This window comes from Pyrus communis, chromosome 9 (assembly GCF_963583255.1).
Source record: "Pyrus communis chromosome 9, drPyrComm1.1, whole genome shotgun sequence".
In the NCBI taxonomy this organism is placed as follows: Eukaryota; Viridiplantae; Streptophyta; class Magnoliopsida; order Rosales; family Rosaceae; genus Pyrus; species Pyrus communis.
The window spans coordinates 26,371,949-26,390,793 of NC_084811.1; the positions used below are offsets into that span (position 1 = coordinate 26,371,949).

The 18,845-nt window shown below is 38.0% G+C and overlaps 2 protein-coding genes and 1 long non-coding RNA gene across 3 annotated transcripts; 2 read left to right on the forward strand and 1 right to left on the reverse strand.

Moving 5' to 3' along the window:
* The first annotated feature begins 844 nt into the window (after positions 1-844).
* LOC137746211 (uncharacterized) lies at positions 845-1,845 on the forward strand. Its single transcript, XR_011069786.1, has 3 exons — positions 845-985; positions 1,086-1,138; positions 1,547-1,845. It is a non-coding gene; the product is annotated as an uncharacterized lncRNA (long non-coding RNA).
* An 8,509-nt stretch (positions 1,846-10,354) lies between these two features.
* On the forward strand, positions 10,355-13,636 carry LOC137746244 (multiple C2 domain and transmembrane region protein 14). The gene has a single exon (XM_068486320.1). The coding sequence runs from the start codon at positions 10,462-10,464 to the stop codon at positions 13,504-13,506; it is 3,045 nt and encodes a 1,014-aa protein (XP_068342421.1). The 5' UTR covers positions 10,355-10,461; the 3' UTR covers positions 13,507-13,636.
* Positions 13,637-14,264: 628 nt separating this feature from the next.
* On the reverse strand, positions 14,265-18,545 carry LOC137746164 (beta-glucuronosyltransferase GlcAT14A-like). Its single transcript, XM_068486248.1, has 4 exons — positions 17,959-18,545; positions 17,734-17,809; positions 17,414-17,529; positions 14,265-15,132 (listed from the first exon to the last, which is right to left on the reverse strand). Exons 1-4 carry the CDS (start codon positions 18,461-18,463, stop codon positions 14,612-14,614), a joined length of 1,218 nt encoding a protein of 405 aa, XP_068342349.1. The 5' UTR covers positions 18,464-18,545; the 3' UTR covers positions 14,265-14,611.
* Positions 18,546-18,845: the final 300 nt, after the last annotated feature.

Genomic DNA, 18,845 nt, shown 5'->3' on the forward strand with positions numbered 1-18,845 from the left:
AATTTTAGCACCAGTTTCCATGGTGCTACAACCCTAGTTTGCAAAAGGAGAAAAGGAACAAAAGAGGTAAGGAGGTCCGAGAGAGAGAAGGTTGGTGTGTGTGGGTGTGGTGCCATGTGTGTGAAACTCGGGAGAGGAGAAGATGAGAGTAAGCTGTGAGAGGGCAAAGAGAATAGTGATCTATTTTGAGAGAGAGAGTTAAGGTGAGAGAGAGAGAGATAGAGAGGATTGAGAACTTAGAGAGAAGAGAGGGAAAGTGGAGACCTTAGAGAGAAGAGAGGGAAAGTGGAAGTGGGCAGAGGACAAAATCAAAGGGTGGGCCCCCCTTTAGGCACATCAATTAAGATCAAAAGCAAACCCATTTCAAAATATCTATCTCAAAGTGGAAATTTACAAAAATACTCTTCAGTTTCGTAAATTTCGGGATAGGTTGTGACATTTTGTCTTATTATCTTTGTAAAAAAAGTTAATATAAGATGTTAACATGACTTAATCGTAATCGTTTAACTAGAAGGAAAGGAAAGGAGAAAGAGATTAGAATCAGAGAGAATCATCCTCCAACTTTGGATCTTCAATTATGTTCTAAAGAATGTGTTGAAGATTAACACAAATGAAATACAGTGGATAATATATGGAAGTGGAACTAACCCACAAATGAAATGTAAGTTGATTCCCCCCATAAATAATTAATCAAGTTGACTTTAGGAGAAATATTGTTATTGGTTACATGTTGGCTTTTGCATGTTCAACTTGTCCTTCTTATCTTAATATAAAACGCCACCACTTCCACATGTTTCCTCGTGCCAATTGCCATCATCACTCACCCTCTGCCCCCTTCCTTTTTCTTCCGGTCTACTGCGTAGATCCATCGAGTGATTCATAAGAAGCAGAGGCATGGCGCACAAGTGTAATTTTATGACACAACTAGTTCTCTTTCTATGTTTCACGTATGTCTTCTCGTCAATTGCTATTGCTCCTACGACAAGTAAGCCTTTTGTCATTCATTTGTATTATTTAAAAAAAAAATTGAAAAAAAATTAGAACAAGGATGCTCGGCGAATGATATTTATGTTTATTTTCTTAAGGAATCGATCATATAGGAAGCCAGAAGATAAATAAGGAAGACCTACTGAGTCAGGTAATTATTCCTCTAGTTCTTGTTTTATTTTTCCTAGAAAATATATGGCTTTTTTTAGTTAAAATGATCTCTAAGATTGTCATAACTTTTCACTTTGATCATTAAGATTTAAAATCGATAGAAGTACTTTTAAAATTTTCCACCATCAATTATTTTGATTCTTCTGTCCTCCATTAATTTGAAGAAACCATCAATTCAAATAGAGAGGTTGATTTGACAAAATACCCTCAGTTTAAAAGAGATTTTTTACGGAATGACCAAAATGATAAATCTTAGAGACCACTTCTATCGATTTTAAATCTCGAAGACCAAAATGAAGAGTTATGCTAATCTCATATATTATTTTGGCTAAAAATCCAAAATATATTTAGTGCACAAATTAATTTGAGTTTTCTATTGTTATTCTAGAATTTGCTGGATGAAGGTGTCCTGGATTTGGGAGAAGGATTTGTGGAGGGGCGGATGGAGCTGGAAACCAATGATTATTCAGGGGTAGGAGCAAATCCGGATCATGATCCAAAACCCCCATGAAGAACTTGAGCCTTATGGTGGATTTTGGTTTCGAACCTTAGAGCTGGTTGGAGTTTTCTTAGTTTTCTTCGGTTGTATGTCTTCCATGTCCATACATGTAATAATTTCATGTATAATTATTTTTTGGGTGATAAAAACAACGTGCTTGTTGAATAAAATCTTTCTGGATTTTGGTTGTTGTAATCTAGTATGTTTTAAATTTTCAGTTTATGATATATATGGAAATTAGAAATGAACTCTCCTAGGATAAAAGATTGTGTTGAGATCATAGAATGGAGGAGCACGTGAATGACACACAGTTCATAGCATTATCTGACAACCTTTCCAAAGTTCGAATGATTATTTGTAAAATTTGGGTGGTAAGGTCTCGATCGTGCGAGTCCATGTCGAAATATCTTAGGTACCAAATTTTTAGTGGAGTGTGAAGCATGTATTGTCACTTATAATTGGTAAAAGAGAAATAAAAGATTGGTAAATAAATTAATAGTTTGGTTTGAGATTGTGTTGCTTTTAAAAAATAAAAATAAAAAACGGCTTATAAGAAATTTGGAACATCAAATGCGTTTGGTAAAAAAAAAAAAGATTGTTGTCAATGACAATATAAAAGTATAGAAAAGCAGAAGCAGGGTCTACCGTGCTTCTAAAAAAGTGTTTTTTTTTTCTTTTTCAAAACATAATAATCAGTGCTCATTTAATGAAATTTTCAAATGGCAAGTATACACCCACATATTTTACAAAATTACAATCATTACCCCTATAATATTCTTTTTGACAATTAGTATATCATATTAAATACCATATCATTTTTCGTCATTTAATATATTCACAACAATTTATATAAAAGTTTACCAAACACTCATCATTATTTTTTGGTTAAAAGCACTTTTATGCACACACACAAAAAGAAAAAAAAAATTTACAAAATACTCAACAACTTTATTTTACAGCTGTTTATTCTCACAGCATAGTATAATCAGTTTTTTAAAAGAACACAACAACACCAAACTAGCCCTAGAATGTCCTTCAAATAGCAGTATTTTTATACATGTTACAACTATTACTTGAAAGATATATTAAACTAAAATTAGCACGTAAAAGCATCTTTAAAGAAGATGTAAAAAAGTTTACATCAGTAATAACAGTAAAAATAGACAATATTAGTGCTTTCTTATCGAAATGTCAATTCTTATGTAACATGACGTGAATTGGCAATAAAAATGGTTACTATCAAATTTGACAGCAGCTTCAAATAAGTTTTAATTCATTGTTAAATTGTGGCATCCCACATCGCCCAGGGGAGTGATTCTTAAATGTATATTCTCATTCCTACCTAGCACGAGGCCTTTTGGGAGCTCACTGGCTTCGGGTTCCATCGGAACTCCGAAGTTAAGCGAGAGGGGGGCTAGAGCAATCCCATGATGGGTGACCCACTGGGAAGTTGCTCGTGAGTTCCCAAAAACAAAACCATGAGGGAATGTTAAGCCCAAAACAGACAATATCGTGCTACCGTGGTGGAGCGGGCCCGGGAAGTGGTTCCGCCCGGGCCGGGATGTGACAATTTGTTTTGGGAACTCACACAAGAACTTCCCAATGGGTCACCCATTATGGGAGTGCTCTCACCCCCCTCTCGCTTAACTTCGGAGTTCCCATGAAACCCGAAGCCAGTGATCTCCAAAAAAGCCTCGTGCTAGGTAGGGATGAAAATATACATATAAGGATCACTCCCCTGGGCGATGTGGGATGTCACAATCCATCCCCCTTAGGGGTCCAACGTCCTCGTCGGCACATCACGGCCAAGGTTAGGCTCTGATACCAAATTGTCACATCCCGACCTGGGCGGATCACTTTCCAGGCCTGCTCCATCACCGTAGCACGATATTGTCCGCTGGGAAGTTGCTCGTGAGTTCCCAAAAACAAAACCATGAGGGAATGGTAAGCCCAAAGCGAACAATATCGTTCTACCGTGGTGGAGCGGGCCCGGGAAGTGATCCCGCCCGGGCCGGGATGTGACAATTTGTTTTGGGAACTCACACAAGAACTTCCCAATGGGTCACCCATCATGGGAGTGCTCTCACCCCCCTCTCGCTTAACTTCGGAGTTCCCATGGAATCCGAAGCCAGTGATCTCCCAAAAAGCCTCGTGCTAGGTAGGGATGAAAATATACATATAAGGATCACTCCCCTGGGCGATGTGGGATGTCACAATCCACCCCCCTTAGGGGTCCAACGTTGTCGGCACACCACGGCCAAGGTTAGGCTCTGATACCAAATTGTCACATCCCGACCCGGGGCGGATCACTTTCCAGGCCTGCTCCATCACCGTAACACGATATTGTCCGCTTTGGGCTTACTATTCCCTCACGGTTTTGTTTTTGGGAACTCACGAGCAACTTCCCAGTGGGTCACCCATCATGGGATTGCTTTAGCCCCCTTCTCGCTTAACTTCGAAGTTCCTACGGAACCCGAAGCCAGTGAGCTCCCAAAAGGCCTCATGCTAGGTAGGAATAGGAATATACATTTAAGGATCACTCCCTGGGCAATGTGGGATGCCACATAAATTCTTTTTATTAACTTTGTAATATTGGTTTAAAATATTACATTTTCGCCAGACCATGTTACTAAGTGGCCAAATGAGAGTTTGAACCATATTATTGTTAACCCATTGTTAGGCTAATACTATTCATGTCCCTTAGTGTAGATAATATCGTTTATTAAAATAAAAAAAAATAAAAAAAACACGTATTTTCATTTACTTTCATTACTAATGGAATGTTTAAATGCTTTTATGACACTTAATACTATGGTCTAGTGATATTCCTCTTCACTTGTAAGTGAGAAGTCTTAGGTTCGATCCTCGCCCAAGGCGAATTTGAACCACATTAGTGCTAGCCTATTATGAGGCTAAATGTACCCCATCTTCCTTAGTGTAGATACGATTGTTTGTTAAAAAAAAAAAAAATTATACTCATTAGTTTATTTCCTTTCATTACTTATGCAAAGAAAATAAATATGAAATTGTAATATCCATTAATTCATTGCTTTTCATTAATAGTGCTACCTGATAAGAATTTATTATGAATTATTTATGTCAAATTTGAAATATAAAACATTAATATGATAAGATAATAATGTAGTAAAATAATAATTTAATTTAACATATTGGGTGGAGAACAAAACTTTAAAAGATGTCAAAGTGTCATATCAGTTGTCAAATTTAAATTCATTTTTAAATTTTGTTCTCCATTTGGCTAACCTCACAATGAACTAACAGTAATGTAGTTCAAATTCGTCTTTGAAGAGAATTGAACCCAAGACCTCTCACTTACAAGTGAAAAGGAATACCACTAAATCGTAGTACTAAGTGGCAATGAAAACATTTGTTAATCACTAAAAATATTTGAAGCTGCTGCCAAATTTGACAATAAACCTACTTGCTGACATTCCATATTTCGTCATAAAGGAATTGACATTTCCGTTGAAAAATATTAATATTGTTTTTTATAACTGTTATTACATTTTGACTCTTAATTTGATGATGCTCTACGTGATTTGACGTAAGAGTTGAGTTTAATGAACTCAGTTTTTAACCAAGATAATTATTTTTTAACTCTAACCCACTCACATATATTTATTGCATTAAGGTGGATTGAAGTCATTGCTCTCCTAAACCTATCTAATCCCAAGAAACTAAAGGTTCACCTCATTAAATTAAGGATAATACTTAAATTTCTTAATAAGGATACACATATCTCACTCATTGCGATAACATATTTTTGTCGTCTAAATTTTATAATCGAAATTGTTCTTTTTTACTCTTTGTTTGCTCATTTGAAGATCATTCCTACCAAAAATCTTTTGAATTGAAAATAGTTTGTGTTAAAAAAATGTATGAAGCAAATCAAACGTGTGAGTACCAAATAACTTGGATGACTGAACAATTTTTTATTCAAATAATATTTTAATATGGATGATCTTCAAATGAAGATTAAAAAAAAAGTAAACAATTTCGATTATAAAATTCATACATTTGAAAATACGTAATTTGCAAGAGAGTGAGGTGCATTCCTCAATAAAGGGATGCTAGACAAGGTACGAAGCATGAAACGATCAAAGATTTCATAGTCTAAATTGACAACCATCAAAACACGTCCCAAAAATTAAGCATAAAGAAAGAGCAAGAACCCCGATGGCTTGGAGGGCTCTCATGCCATTTGAAGGAATGGAAAAATTAGCAAAACGATTGATTTAGTAATACAAGTAACATGGAACGGGCTATCAGAGTAATTGCTCAAAAACTTGGAAGGCTTCTACTAATACAAAATTTAATTAAACCCAACTGAATAAACCTAAAGACCTTCTCGAGGTTACAGGCCCAAAGAGAAAAGTGACCAACTCGACCATAATAATTAATTACAATACGCTTTCAACCCGTTTCCCGCCCATCCAGTCCGAATTCGAGCTGCAAAGAATTCTGTTTCTGTTGAGATCCGAAGTAATTCAATGTTCTTAAGCATTGAATCGATTTTGATGATTGGATTGAATTCTTGTGATTCACACTTTTTGCATTTTTCTGAATTTGTAGCCAAGTCATTTAGAGAAAATAGTAATCGCCACTTATTAAATTATAGGCTAATTGCTTATGCACCTGCGTCATGTTACTAATTCACGTGACTAAAGCAAACTATCGTAAACAATCAGCATATTCAGTAGGAGACAGATTGAACTATTGTAGAAACGCTAGTGCAGCAATCCAGTTATAATTACTTAAATTAAATCATTGAAATGCATTTTACTTAATGTTAGAAACTGAATCAACTGAGAGAAGATTGGTTCTTGTGATACTGATGTTGGATAAAGCACTCAATTCGTCGTTAGGAACATTTTCGTGCAGTTGATCCTAGATTTAGTTGGCTGCCTTATCTAATCAGTTTCTTGTATGCTGCTGGCTATGCTTGTTGTTTTATTCAGGTTTGAAGATTGGCATTCAGATAGATGGATTCTAAGTTTTCCAAGTTCTGAGGGAAGCTTCCGCTGATGATGGACGATATCCAAGAAGAGCGATACCATCTGCATGTAAATGCAGTTTTGAGGAGTAGTCGGAGAGGATCTCAAAACTTGAATGCTTGTGCAGTAGCAGTTTATCAGCAACAGAAATATAGCAGCATAGTTAATGCATCCAGCTTCAGAGATTGTTGTGGAATCTTTTCTCCATTCTTAGTATTTAAGAACTGAATTGGAAGTTCCTAGATGTACGAACCAGCTTAGCATGGTGGTTTTCTATTGATTTCAACTTAGCTTGATGGATTTATAGATGGTTTTCTCTTGTAAAAACAATTTTCAATTAATTTGATTATTTGATTAGCTTGACCGTATTTCTCTGTCATTTCTTTATGATATTTCTAAATATGATGTGACTAATACATTTTTAGTAGTCACAATAGTTTCTAGTCTTAAGTCACGACCTTCGTTGTGACTGAAAACCTGTTTTTTTAAGTCTTTATATAATGTAGCTTGCGACATGTTGATACCAAAAGAAGGTCAAAACGATAACTCAGATTAAAAGACGAGTTAAATCAAGAGAAGCAAAAAGCACAACAGGCCCAAGAACCCTAAAAGGATCAGCTACCATGCATGCACAAGAGAGAAGGTCACACCATTTACGCGCGACCAAGATAGAGAACAAGACCCCTCATTCAACGTGTATCGTGCCTAACTCAGCCACTATGAGTTGGAAGAAAAAGGAAAGTTCATAATGATACAAGGACATATGGAATATTTGGACTTTATAAGTGATGCATCAACCACCTAAACCCCAAGCAATGTGCCTGCACTTGTCCTGAAATTTAGATTAAAGAAGAAATCGTATCCAAATTCCAAAGGGCGGAGCCAGATATTTATATAAAAAGGTTCATTTATTTTCCTTGGTATTGGGGTAGGTTAATTTATGTTTTGTACGCAATATTTAGGCTTGAGTATTTCACAACATGTTTTTTAACACCCAAAATTTTCATCTTTTGGGATGTTTTGGAGCCCAGGGCAGATGCCCTTGATTGTATCCTTCACATCCAATGTTAATGGTCTATTAATGAACAATATTGGACTGCTCAAAGATGAGTAAGAATTTATACTCAAAATTCTATGCAGCTGATTCATGAAATTTCGTGCTAAAATTAAAATTGATCATTTATAAATCATTCTATAAAGATCACCTCTACAAAAACAAATCAATTAAAACTAAGCAAATAGATTATTAACAATGGTAAATAGATAAACATTCCTTCCTTTAGTCAATCAACTATCACAAACCTTCTATCTATTAAACGATCTTAATTTTAACTGATTATTTACAAAATGATATTTACATATTAATTCATAATCTAACCAGTTTCGATCCTAAACACGAAGTTTCTTGAGTTGGACACAAAAAGATTTGAATAAGAATTTATACTTGTCTTGAGTAATCAAGTACTATTCTTTTTTAATTGCTTTGGCACTAGATAGTTTAATGCAAACTGCATGTCCTTCATATATACACACATTTCTCCCACCACAATTTATTTATAGTTCAACTATTTTTCTTGGCAAAGAAAATAAAAAACATTTTGAGAACATTTGCATGTACACAGTACACCACCGTCTTTGGATTCTTGAGATCTTCTCCAATCAAGTGCTCTTTTTTTTTTTTTTTTTCTAATACCCAAGTGCTTATTAAAAAATGCTAAAGTTCAGACCAACTTTTTAAATCTGTTTCCTTAGTGACTAAGCAAAGTATATATATTATGGAGCACAAGAACAAAGCAACGTTCATTTTTGCAGAAGGCTGCAAGAGTCCACTTACCTTACCTGCCTCTAAAAGAAAATAAAAAAGGGGTTTATGCGTACGGGCAAATAAGCCAAATGAACCAAAATCTTATGAGCATCTTCATGTCTATATATAATTATTAATATTTTACTTGCATTTTGTATCAAGTTACGATAATTCGAATCTTTCGTTAATGTATAATTACCAATGTGGCCTAATGGATTTTCTAAGTAAATCTTTCTCTAATATTGTAAGTAAATTAAGTTGTAAGCATTCAACAACAAAAACAAAAAAAAAAAATTATTCTTTTGCACTCAGTATTACGCTAAATTTTTCATTAACTCCAAGTACTCCACATCTCTTGAGGCTCTGACGCATTTGTAGGTATTCGATTCACATTTCCGAATCACCTTAATCCATTTTCACTCATTTTATCTTCAATTACAGGTCACTCGTACTTTACCTTATACATCATCATTTTTTCGTGTGATCATATATCCAACGAAGCATTCTCATCTCCGCTAGCTACACTCATTTTTTGTACGTGTTGATGCTGGTAAATGCATTCATAGAAACAAAATGGTAAAAGCTTGTATGATTCTGGTTTTCAACATCGACTAACTATCTTTGAAGTGTTTTCACGTTCGAATCTGTTTCTTTGTCATTGTATTGAAAAAATAAAAGAGAAGGTAAATATTTCTGCTCAAATGATAATGTCCCAGTTACAACTTAAAAACCTTTTGCAACAACACAATTGTAGCAGAAAACCGACTAATATATGCTTTTGACATGAAAATAAGATAGATTTTGGCTTATGTTGTATCTTTTTAAAAGTAGAAAGGAATAGAATGCAATGTTCGGTGAAATAAAGCCGTTGTAGAAAGATAAAGAATATATATATATGTATATATATAAATGAATTCTGCATCTTAAAAAAACAAAAATTGCAGACAATAAATCGTGCATGCCCAACTGCATGTAACTACTACAATAAATCATGCATACCCTACAATGTCATTTTACGTATTATGTGGTTTTTGTTTTGTAAATTTGACACGAGTGTGTAATACTTCAATTTTCGTTGGAGATGTTACATAGCTGCATTCTCAACCTTGAAAAGCTACAAGTGCAAGAAAAGTATCGGTTGATAAAATGAAGATAATCATCTCATAGCTATTGGAAATGAATCAAATCAAATAGTTCTTATTCCAATCTTTCTTCCTTGGTCCTATGCTACCAAGTGAGAAAAAATTGAGAAAAATCCGTCGCTTACAATCACGATGAATGGATTCCTTAAAAGCTAAGGAATAGTAATCAAATGCGAGAGAAAACTTGCTATCTCAGATGTTGGTCTCTTAATGAATGATTTCACAACATTGTGTATTTTTGTAACATTGATTCATATATGTGACGCCATATTAATTAGTTTGTTTAATGTACTTTCATGATTAAGTATTAAAATGAAAATTGGTAGTTAAATTGTCCTTTGATAATCATTTCGTTTTTATTTTTTTAATTTTCAAACGAGATTGCAGAAAATATAAAAATTTGAAAACAAAATAATTAAGTACCGGCTCCTAAATTATGAATAAATGGCAAAATTTGTAAATAATCAGAAACATTATCCCTCCGATAAAAACCGATCGAAAAATCCCTTCTTGCTCTGCAGAGCAGCACTAGGCACGGTGGTCAGCCCTCTCAGGAACCCACGCTACTATTGCCCCCACAATCCATCCAACATCTCTCGGGCCCCAAGATCGCGCCACGCGGCCAACCTTGTCTTACGTAGCCCTGCTGACGTGTCCCCGCTCTCCCCACCTCTTTTTAAAACCCCTTTCAATTTTCCGGTCCGTCTTCTTTATCATAAGAGTAAGTCAGTAACACTCTCTCACTCATCTTTCTCTCTCTCTCTCTCTCTAAAATATTTCTTCACCATTTTCTCTTTCTAAAATCTTCATCAATTTCTCTCCTCTCTGTCTCTGGAAACAAACATGGCGACCCGCAAGCTGATCGTGGAAGTGTGCAACGCCAAGAACCTAATGCCGAAAGACGGACAGGGGACGGCGAGCGCCTATGCGATCGTCGACTACGACGGGCAGCGGCGGCGGACGAAGACGAAGCAGCGAGATCTCAACCCCGAGTGGGACGAGAAGCTAGAGTTTCTTGTCAACGACAGCGAATCCATGGCCACCGAGATGCTGGAGATCAACATCTACAACGACAAGAAGGCCGCCAAGCGCAGCACTTTTCTCGGAAAAGTAAAGATTCCGGGAAATACTTTTGTGAAATCTGATGCAGCGGCGCTGGTTTACTTTCCGCTGGAGAAGCGGAGCGTGTTTTCTCAGATCAAGGGCGAGGTCGGATTGAAGATTTATTACATTGACGAAGATCCTCCCGCGCCCCCACCGGCAGAGGAGGAGAAGAAGCAGGAGGCAGAGCCTGATACTCAGCCTGCGACGGAGGAGAAGCCGCCCGAGAATCCAAAATCAGAGGATCAAAATCCAGAGGCTGCTGCGGCGAAAACAGAGGAAAAGAAAGAGGAGACTGACAATAAACAAGAAGAAAAGCCTAAGGAGGAGGCGAAACCGGAGGAGAAGCCGAATCCACCGGAAAAGGCTGAGGAGGCTTCAGCTGCTGCCACACGACCAGCTCCGCCGCCGGAGGTTCAAAATCCGCCAATCGCGTACGCAGTGGCGGAGAAAACAAAGCAAACGGAGAAAGAGAAGAACGCGCAAGTGATCAACGGCGGAATCAACGAGCTCGAGCTTCAGCCGTTGGTTCGGGATCGGAGCCGGAGCGCGTACGACCTTGTCGATCGTATGCCGTTCCTATATGTCCGGGTCGTCAAATCCAAGAGAGCAAATGCGGGTCCTACCAGCACCGAATCCGTTTACGCAAAGCTGGCGATCGGAACGCACAGCATCAAAACCAAGACTCAGATTGACGGCAAAGATTGGGATCAAGTATTTGCTTTTGACAAGGAAGGATTGAATTCGACGTCGCTGGAAGTTTCCGTATGGGCGGAGGCGGAGGAGAAGAAGGAAAACGAACCGCCGGTTAAAACAGAGAGCTGCCTCGGGACCGTGTCGTTCGATCTGCAGGAGGTGCCGAAGCGAGTCCCCCCGGACAGTCCTCTGGCTCCTCAATGGTACACTCTGGAGTCCGAGAAGTCGGCGGGAAATGACGTCATGCTGGCGGTGTGGATTGGGACTCAGGCGGACGAGGCGTTTCAGGAGGCGTGGCAGTCCGATTCAGGCGGGTTGATACCGGAGACCCGAGCCAAGGTGTATCTGTCTCCAAAGCTTTGGTATTTGAGACTAACGGTCATCCAGACCCAGGATCTGCAGCTAGGTTCGGGATCCGAAGCTAAACCCAAGGCTCGAAATCCCGAACTTTACGTGAAAGCCCAGCTGGGTCCACAGCTTTTCAAGACCAGTAGGACGGCCGTAGGGTCCACGTCCTCGAGCTCCGCCAACCCAACTTGGAACGAAGACTTGGTGTTTGTGGCAGCCGAGCCGTTTGAGCCGTTTCTGCTTTTGACCGTTGAAGACGTAACTAATGGGCAGTCTGTGGGCCATGCCAAAGTACACGTGCCGAGTGTCGAGAGGAGGATCGATGATCGAGCCCAGCCAAAGTCCATGTGGTTCAATTTGGTCGGCGACGAGACGCGTCCTTACGCGGGAAGAATACATCTGCGAGTTTGTTTGGAAGGCGGGTATCACGTGCTGGATGAGGCGGCGCACGTAACCAGCGATGTTAGAGCGGCGGCGAAGCAGCTTGCGAAACCGCCGATTGGGTTGCTGGAAGTTGGTATTCGCGGGGCCACCAATTTGCTACCGGTGAAGACCAAAAATGGCGTGCGTGGGACCACCGATACTTACGTGGTTGCCAAATACGGGCCGAAGTGGGTCCGGACCCGAACCATTCTCGACCGGTTTAATCCACGGTGGAACGAGCAGTACACTTGGGACGTATACGATCCTTGTACGGTTCTCACTATTGGAGTTTTTGATAACGGAAGGTACAAGAGCGATGAAGCGGGAAAACCCGAGAAGGATATTCGGGTCGGGAAGATCCGTCTGCGGCTATCGACTTTGGATGTTAATCGTGTGTACATGAGTTCATATTCCCTTACGGTGTTGCTTCCTGGTGGGGCCAAGAAAATGGGAGAGATTGAGATAGCCGTTAGATTCTCATGCTCATCGTGGATTAGTCTGATCCAAGCTTACACGTCACCAATGCTTCCTAGGATGCACTACGTGCGCCCGCTAGGTCCGGCGCAGCAAGATATTTTGAGGCACACGGCTATGCGGATTGTTACGGCTCGGCTTGCAAGGTCCGAGCCGCCTTTGGGACAAGAGGTGGTTCAGTTCATGTTGGATTCGGACACACACGTGTGGAGCATGAGGAGAAGCAAGGCCAATTGGTTTCGAGTGGTGGGGTGCCTGTCACGTGTGGCAACATTGGCCCGTTGGCTCGATGGAATCCGCACGTGGATGCACCCGCCCACCACTGTTTTAGTTCACTTGCTGCTTGTGGCGGTTGTGGTTTGTCCGCACTTGTTGTTACCCACCGTGTTCATGTACGCCTTCTTGGTCCTACTGGTACGGTCGCGGTATCGTCAACGGGGCCCACATAATATGGACCCAAGGATGTCGTACGTCGATGCGGTGAGCCCGGACGAGCTGGATGAGGAGCTCGATGGGTTTCCGTCCACGCGACCGGCGGATATAGTTCGTATCCGATATGATCGACTGCGAGCCCTCGGAGGTAGGGCCCAAACACTTTTGGGTGACGTGGCAGCCCAGGGGGAGCGTTTGGAAGCCCTGTTTAATTGGAGGGACCCAAGGGCAACGGGAATATTTGTGGTGTTTTGCTTGGTAGCTTCTTTGGTGTTTTACATGGTTCCTTTCAAGGCCTTTGTGTTAGGGTCAGGGTTCTACTACTTGCGCCACCCACGGTTCCGTGATGACATGCCGTCGGTTCCGGTTAACTTTTTCCGGCGATTGCCGTCGCTCTCTGACCAGATTATGTAGGGTGATCCGTCTGTATGGGGTGTATTTTTTGTTGCACTCTCTTGGTGAAGTACGTAGTTACTCGTTAAGTTGCTAGCTGCAAGCTGATGATGTATTATTTTTGTTTTTTTTTTATTTCTCATGGGTATTTCATATGAAGATTTTTTTTTATTAATTAGTTGAATTGAACTTGAAATAATGCGTGAAAAAGGTGGAAGAAAAATGGCCGTTGTTGTCTATGGGGTGTGGACTATATAATTAATTTACTCTGACTGCGATTTCATCTAAATTCAAAATTAGGTATAGGTTCCAGAAAATACAGAAATGCAGGCAACGGTCTAAATCCACTTTTAAAGTTGGCTAATCGGTGATCATGCTCTAATTTCCATGTTTTTTTTTTTTAATCTCCCTAGTGGGTTATAGCATTGAAAAACATTAATTTAAGAGTAATGCTAGAGAGACTAAATTTTTAAAGGAGCATTTTTATTTAAGTGTTAATTAATGTGTTTATTTCTTACTGATGACACGTCATTTGATTTGCACATTTGGTTGGCCTAACATTGTCCTTAAATGGAAACTAATTTTGGACAGGCAAAATTTAATGATTCAACCAAAAAGTTTCGAGTAAACTCTCATAACTCGTACTCAAAACTTTTTTTAATAAATACGATATTATGTATTGTTGGATGCTAATCCTAAACCCTAAATCAAATAGTGATCGCTATCAAAAACTCGATGCAAAAATGAATGACCTTAACTAATAATGTTGATAACCTCTTACCAAAAAATAATCCCCTAATTGAAATATTGGTCTCGAGTCATCCCAGCACAATTGCATATGATCCATGGACTCAAACAAATATTTGAGGCCCACTCAATTGTAAGACGCTAAGAATTGTGTTGAACAAGAAAAAACACCCTAAACAGATAATAGAGGGGCAATATAATGTGTTCAATTGCTTGTTTAGTGCCCTGCCCAGACGCCTAAGTTCTAGGCGTCTGCCTGCCACACGACTACCACCTTTTAGAATTCTGTATAAAATATTTAAAAAAAAACCCCAAATTTCAAAAAATCATGTAGAACACTAATTAAAAGCATACAATTTATTCCTTTTGGCTAAAGGAATCATCTGCATTGTTGTTTCTTGAAGTTCCTTGTGGAGAGGAGTTTCGTTAACAAAGATTTCAACCTCCTAGACCCCGGTCCGGGCCTTAAAACGCCATAGTTTTCACTCTGCAAACTCGAGCATACATTTTGCGTCTTCCCATTACTCCCAGAACACCACCCCCCATAAGCAAATTGTCCACGACGTCGTTTAAGAAGTTCACGATCGATTTTGTTTAGAACCGGGGCGTTTTTCTTGAACTTTCGAGCAAATGGACGGTTGCTTAGAATCATTCTTCTAAAATCTCTGAGTCCAAGAGACCTCGGGTGCTGCTTTGGAGGTGTATCCCATGTAATGTAGTGAAGGTCATGATTGACCGTGGTGTTCTTGTAGTATTCGGAGTTGCATATTACGGTTTGGAAGTAGCCTTCCGGTGATGAGACAAAGTTAGTGTAGTAGAGGAGGAGAGTCCTTGGCAGATTGTCCCACCCTACTATGCAGTACTCGGAAAAAGATCTTGATAAAATTGTCCAAGCTGAACCTGGATTGAAAGCAAGACACAATTATCAATATAAATAAGTGTATATGGTCATTTTAGTAACAATGTTGCTATTCGAACCACATTAGCGGCCACATTGCCGATCATTTCATAGCAACGTGGGCAGTACAAAAGCTTCATTCTATTAGTAAAAGAAATCTCAAATTTAGACCGTAGTACTATTCATTTTCACTCATAATGAGAGTTTTTAGGTTCTATTTTTGCCGAATGCGAATTCAAATTAAATTATTATAACTAACCCATTATAAGGTTTAATCTGGTATTAAAAAAAATAAAGGCAGCTCAAATACATAACCCTAGAGGCACTCCAAACCAATATTTTACAATTTTAATTAACAAAATGAGTGCGTTCAATATTTTTTTAATACAATATATAAACTTCCATATTTGCAAGCCATTGATTTATTTATGTGTTTAATAAACAAGCGTATATATTGGAAATTACTCCTTCAAAGAATCTATAGAAGCAAGATAACACGTGCATTCCCAGTAAATTAAAGGCCTTATCATTTAAATGTGTGGTGCATGCAGATTGCAGGTGTCTGGTTGTCTGACATAGCTCTGCTGTCTCTTCAACGCTTATTACTCTTTTTGGTTAACCAGTGCTTATTACTCGATCTACACCATATTACCACATGCAGTAAAAAGAGTTCAACCAGAATTAACCCCCAAAACAAGAAAGTTTCTTAACCAGGTTAATTAAGAAAATGTTGGGTTTAAAATTAGGAGCATTAGCTAAACGATCAGTTTTCAAATCTCAATCTCAATCATTGAAATGATTTATTTTTAATGTCTGCAATATCTTCTTGCAATATCGCCAAATATTTTATGGCCATGTTGTCGATATTCAACTTTAAACAATTTAGAAATTGAGATTGTATATCTGATTAGCCAATATCTTTTTAAACTTCTAACGTTTTTGTGTTGCGATTAAGGTGTGTGGAGTGTTGAACAGTAGTTTGGTCCAGCCGACAATGGTTAGGTGGAGAGAGCAAAAATGCCAAAGCATGTTCATCAGAAACGTGATGCATACAATATCATGATAAATATGAACTGTCACACAAACCTACCCCAAGAAGTGGAAATAAAGAAAAGGGTGAAAAGGACATCTGAAGTATGCCCCAAACGAAAAGACCACAACTTACTTATAATCCATAAATTTAATCATATCTTTCGTCTTGTTATGGACTCATCATGGGTTTCCAACTGGAATGTTCTCTACCCTAGTTTTTTTATTGACTTGTTAGATAAAGTAGCTTGTTGACCGATTGACATTTCAGCTTAAATAGTTATTGAAATTTGTATACCTCTTCATTTTGGTTTTAAGATTTAAAATCTATAAAAGCGGTTTCAAATATTATCAATTATTTTATCATTCTGTGAAAAATTTCCGTTAAATTGAAGAAATCGTCAATTCAAGTGGAGGAGTTGCTTTGACAAGAATACTCTCAATTTAACGGAAGTTTTCAAAAATAACCAAAATAATTGATGGTGGATAATCTCAATGATCACTTCCATCGATTTTAAATCTCAAAGACCCAAGTGAAAAGTTATGCTAATCTCAGAGACCATTGTAAAACCATTCTAAGTAACAAACCCTTTATATATATAAAAATATTCTATTTGGATGATAGAGATATGATATAAGCGGTAGAAGGAGATATACAATACATTGAAAAATTAATAATCAATTAGTACTCATTAATACTTGGTTCATTAAAATTTGATAAATGGCTACCTTTAAATAATGCACTTTTTTCCTTGCTAAGGAAAATTAATCCTGAATTAGTATGACGAATTTGTAAGCGGTGCATTCTCATAGTGATTAAGGCATTCTTCTTCAACCCATTCAACCCATTATTCTCTGGTTCAAACCCTCCTTTATAGTTTCTAATTTAGTGTAGTAATATCGTTTGTATTTAAAAAATAAAAAATTAAAAAAAAAAGTAGGAAGAATTTGCTCATTCAGTTTTAAGATTCCGGCATCTAAACTAACCTTGACATGTGCACTTCATTTTATAAACAGGAAAAGTACTTAACAGTACTTCTCAAGTTCAAGATTTGATTTATATAAACCCTATACAAAATGCATAAACCACATGCGTGTTGTTCAGAAGTTCACGTGATACTGCAGTACCATTACCCACAAATAAAAGCAAAAGATATCTATCTGCTACTGGTTTTTCTCTAATTTATAATTATCAACTTAATTAACGAAATTAATAATTCTTAATAAGAAAAGATTTGGGAGATGGGGTTGAACCTGTGTAAAGCTTGAAAGCAGTTGGGAGAGCCCTTTGTTTAATTACCCACCATAACTCTGATTTATTGAGGCTGTACAGTCCTGGGTCTATTATCATTGGCTTACCTCTCTTATTCCTGCAAGACCAGTAATTAGTTTTAACAATGTACAAGTACGGAAGTACTAATTGTTCTTTTAATCAGGGCGATAATTCTATTTTAATCTTAACAACAGCGGAGAACGAGTACATTGTTCTAGTCAAACTTAATTAGTTTAGTGCTAAACAAAAATTGTAGGCGATGAAATTACTAAATTAAACAAAAAAATAAGGAAAGACTCACAGCTTCCAACCCAAGCGACTGGTGTGCTGTATAAAATTGAGATCTCTTGGCAAATCAGAAAACGCATGGATCATATCTGAAATTAAACAAATTTTAATAAAATTAATTAAGTAAAAATGTAAGGATGCAAGAAATTAAGTAAGAAAAACCCCAACACAAAAAAATAATTTAATTGCAGCAAAAACAAAAAATAAAAAATAAAAAAATAAAAAGCACTCACCATACCATCTTGAGTGATTAAAGGATAATCAGAAGCACTGAGATTGATAAACCAATCCCAATCCCAAGTCCTCAAGAGCAAAGACAACGCATGAAGAGTAGTAGCAAGCATTGTTGGTCCTCTGTAAGTGACCAAATTAGGTTTTCCCAAAACCAAAACATTACCAACTTGCCCAAAAACTGGATCTCCACCCACAAAGTCAGCAATCTCCCTGTGCTCATCTTCTGGTGCACCGTAATCCATGTGGATTAGATAGTAATTTCCAGGATGGTATAGGGCGTACAGCATGCGTTTTAGCTTCATGGAATCGCCCTTGGATGCAGAGATTAGGTAAGCAAATGTCACTGGATATGGCTTGGTGTTGCTGGTGTTGGATATGGTGGTTAAGTTGAAGTAGTTTATGACCGGCTTGAAGTTGTGGATGGGGATTTTTAACCTAGTTGGGATGTATAGGAGAGAGAAGAGAACTGAGGTTAGGAGGAAAGATATCACACAAACTTTGATGGCCATTGCTGAAGATTTTGGGCATGGATGAATGTTTAGAGAGAGAGAGAGAGAGAGAGGGAGGGTAGTTAAAATGGTTTAGGAGAGAGTGCTAATTGCAAAGCTAATGAGGTTGGAGAATAAAATAAAGGAGAGATTGGGAAGTGTGTGGGGTAGAGGGGGAGTTAGATAAAAGTTTCGGTTCCTTGCCTTGAAGAGGAGAAATTTTTAGGTGTACCGGGTACACCAAAAAAATTTGGTGTACCCTCACTCATAACATTTTGATTTTTATTATTTTATTGAAAAATAAGTGAGGGTACAAACAGTGTTATGAGTGAGGGTACACCAAATTTTTTTGGTGTACCCGGTACACCTAAAAATTTCTCCTTGAAGAGAAGGCGATGCAGAT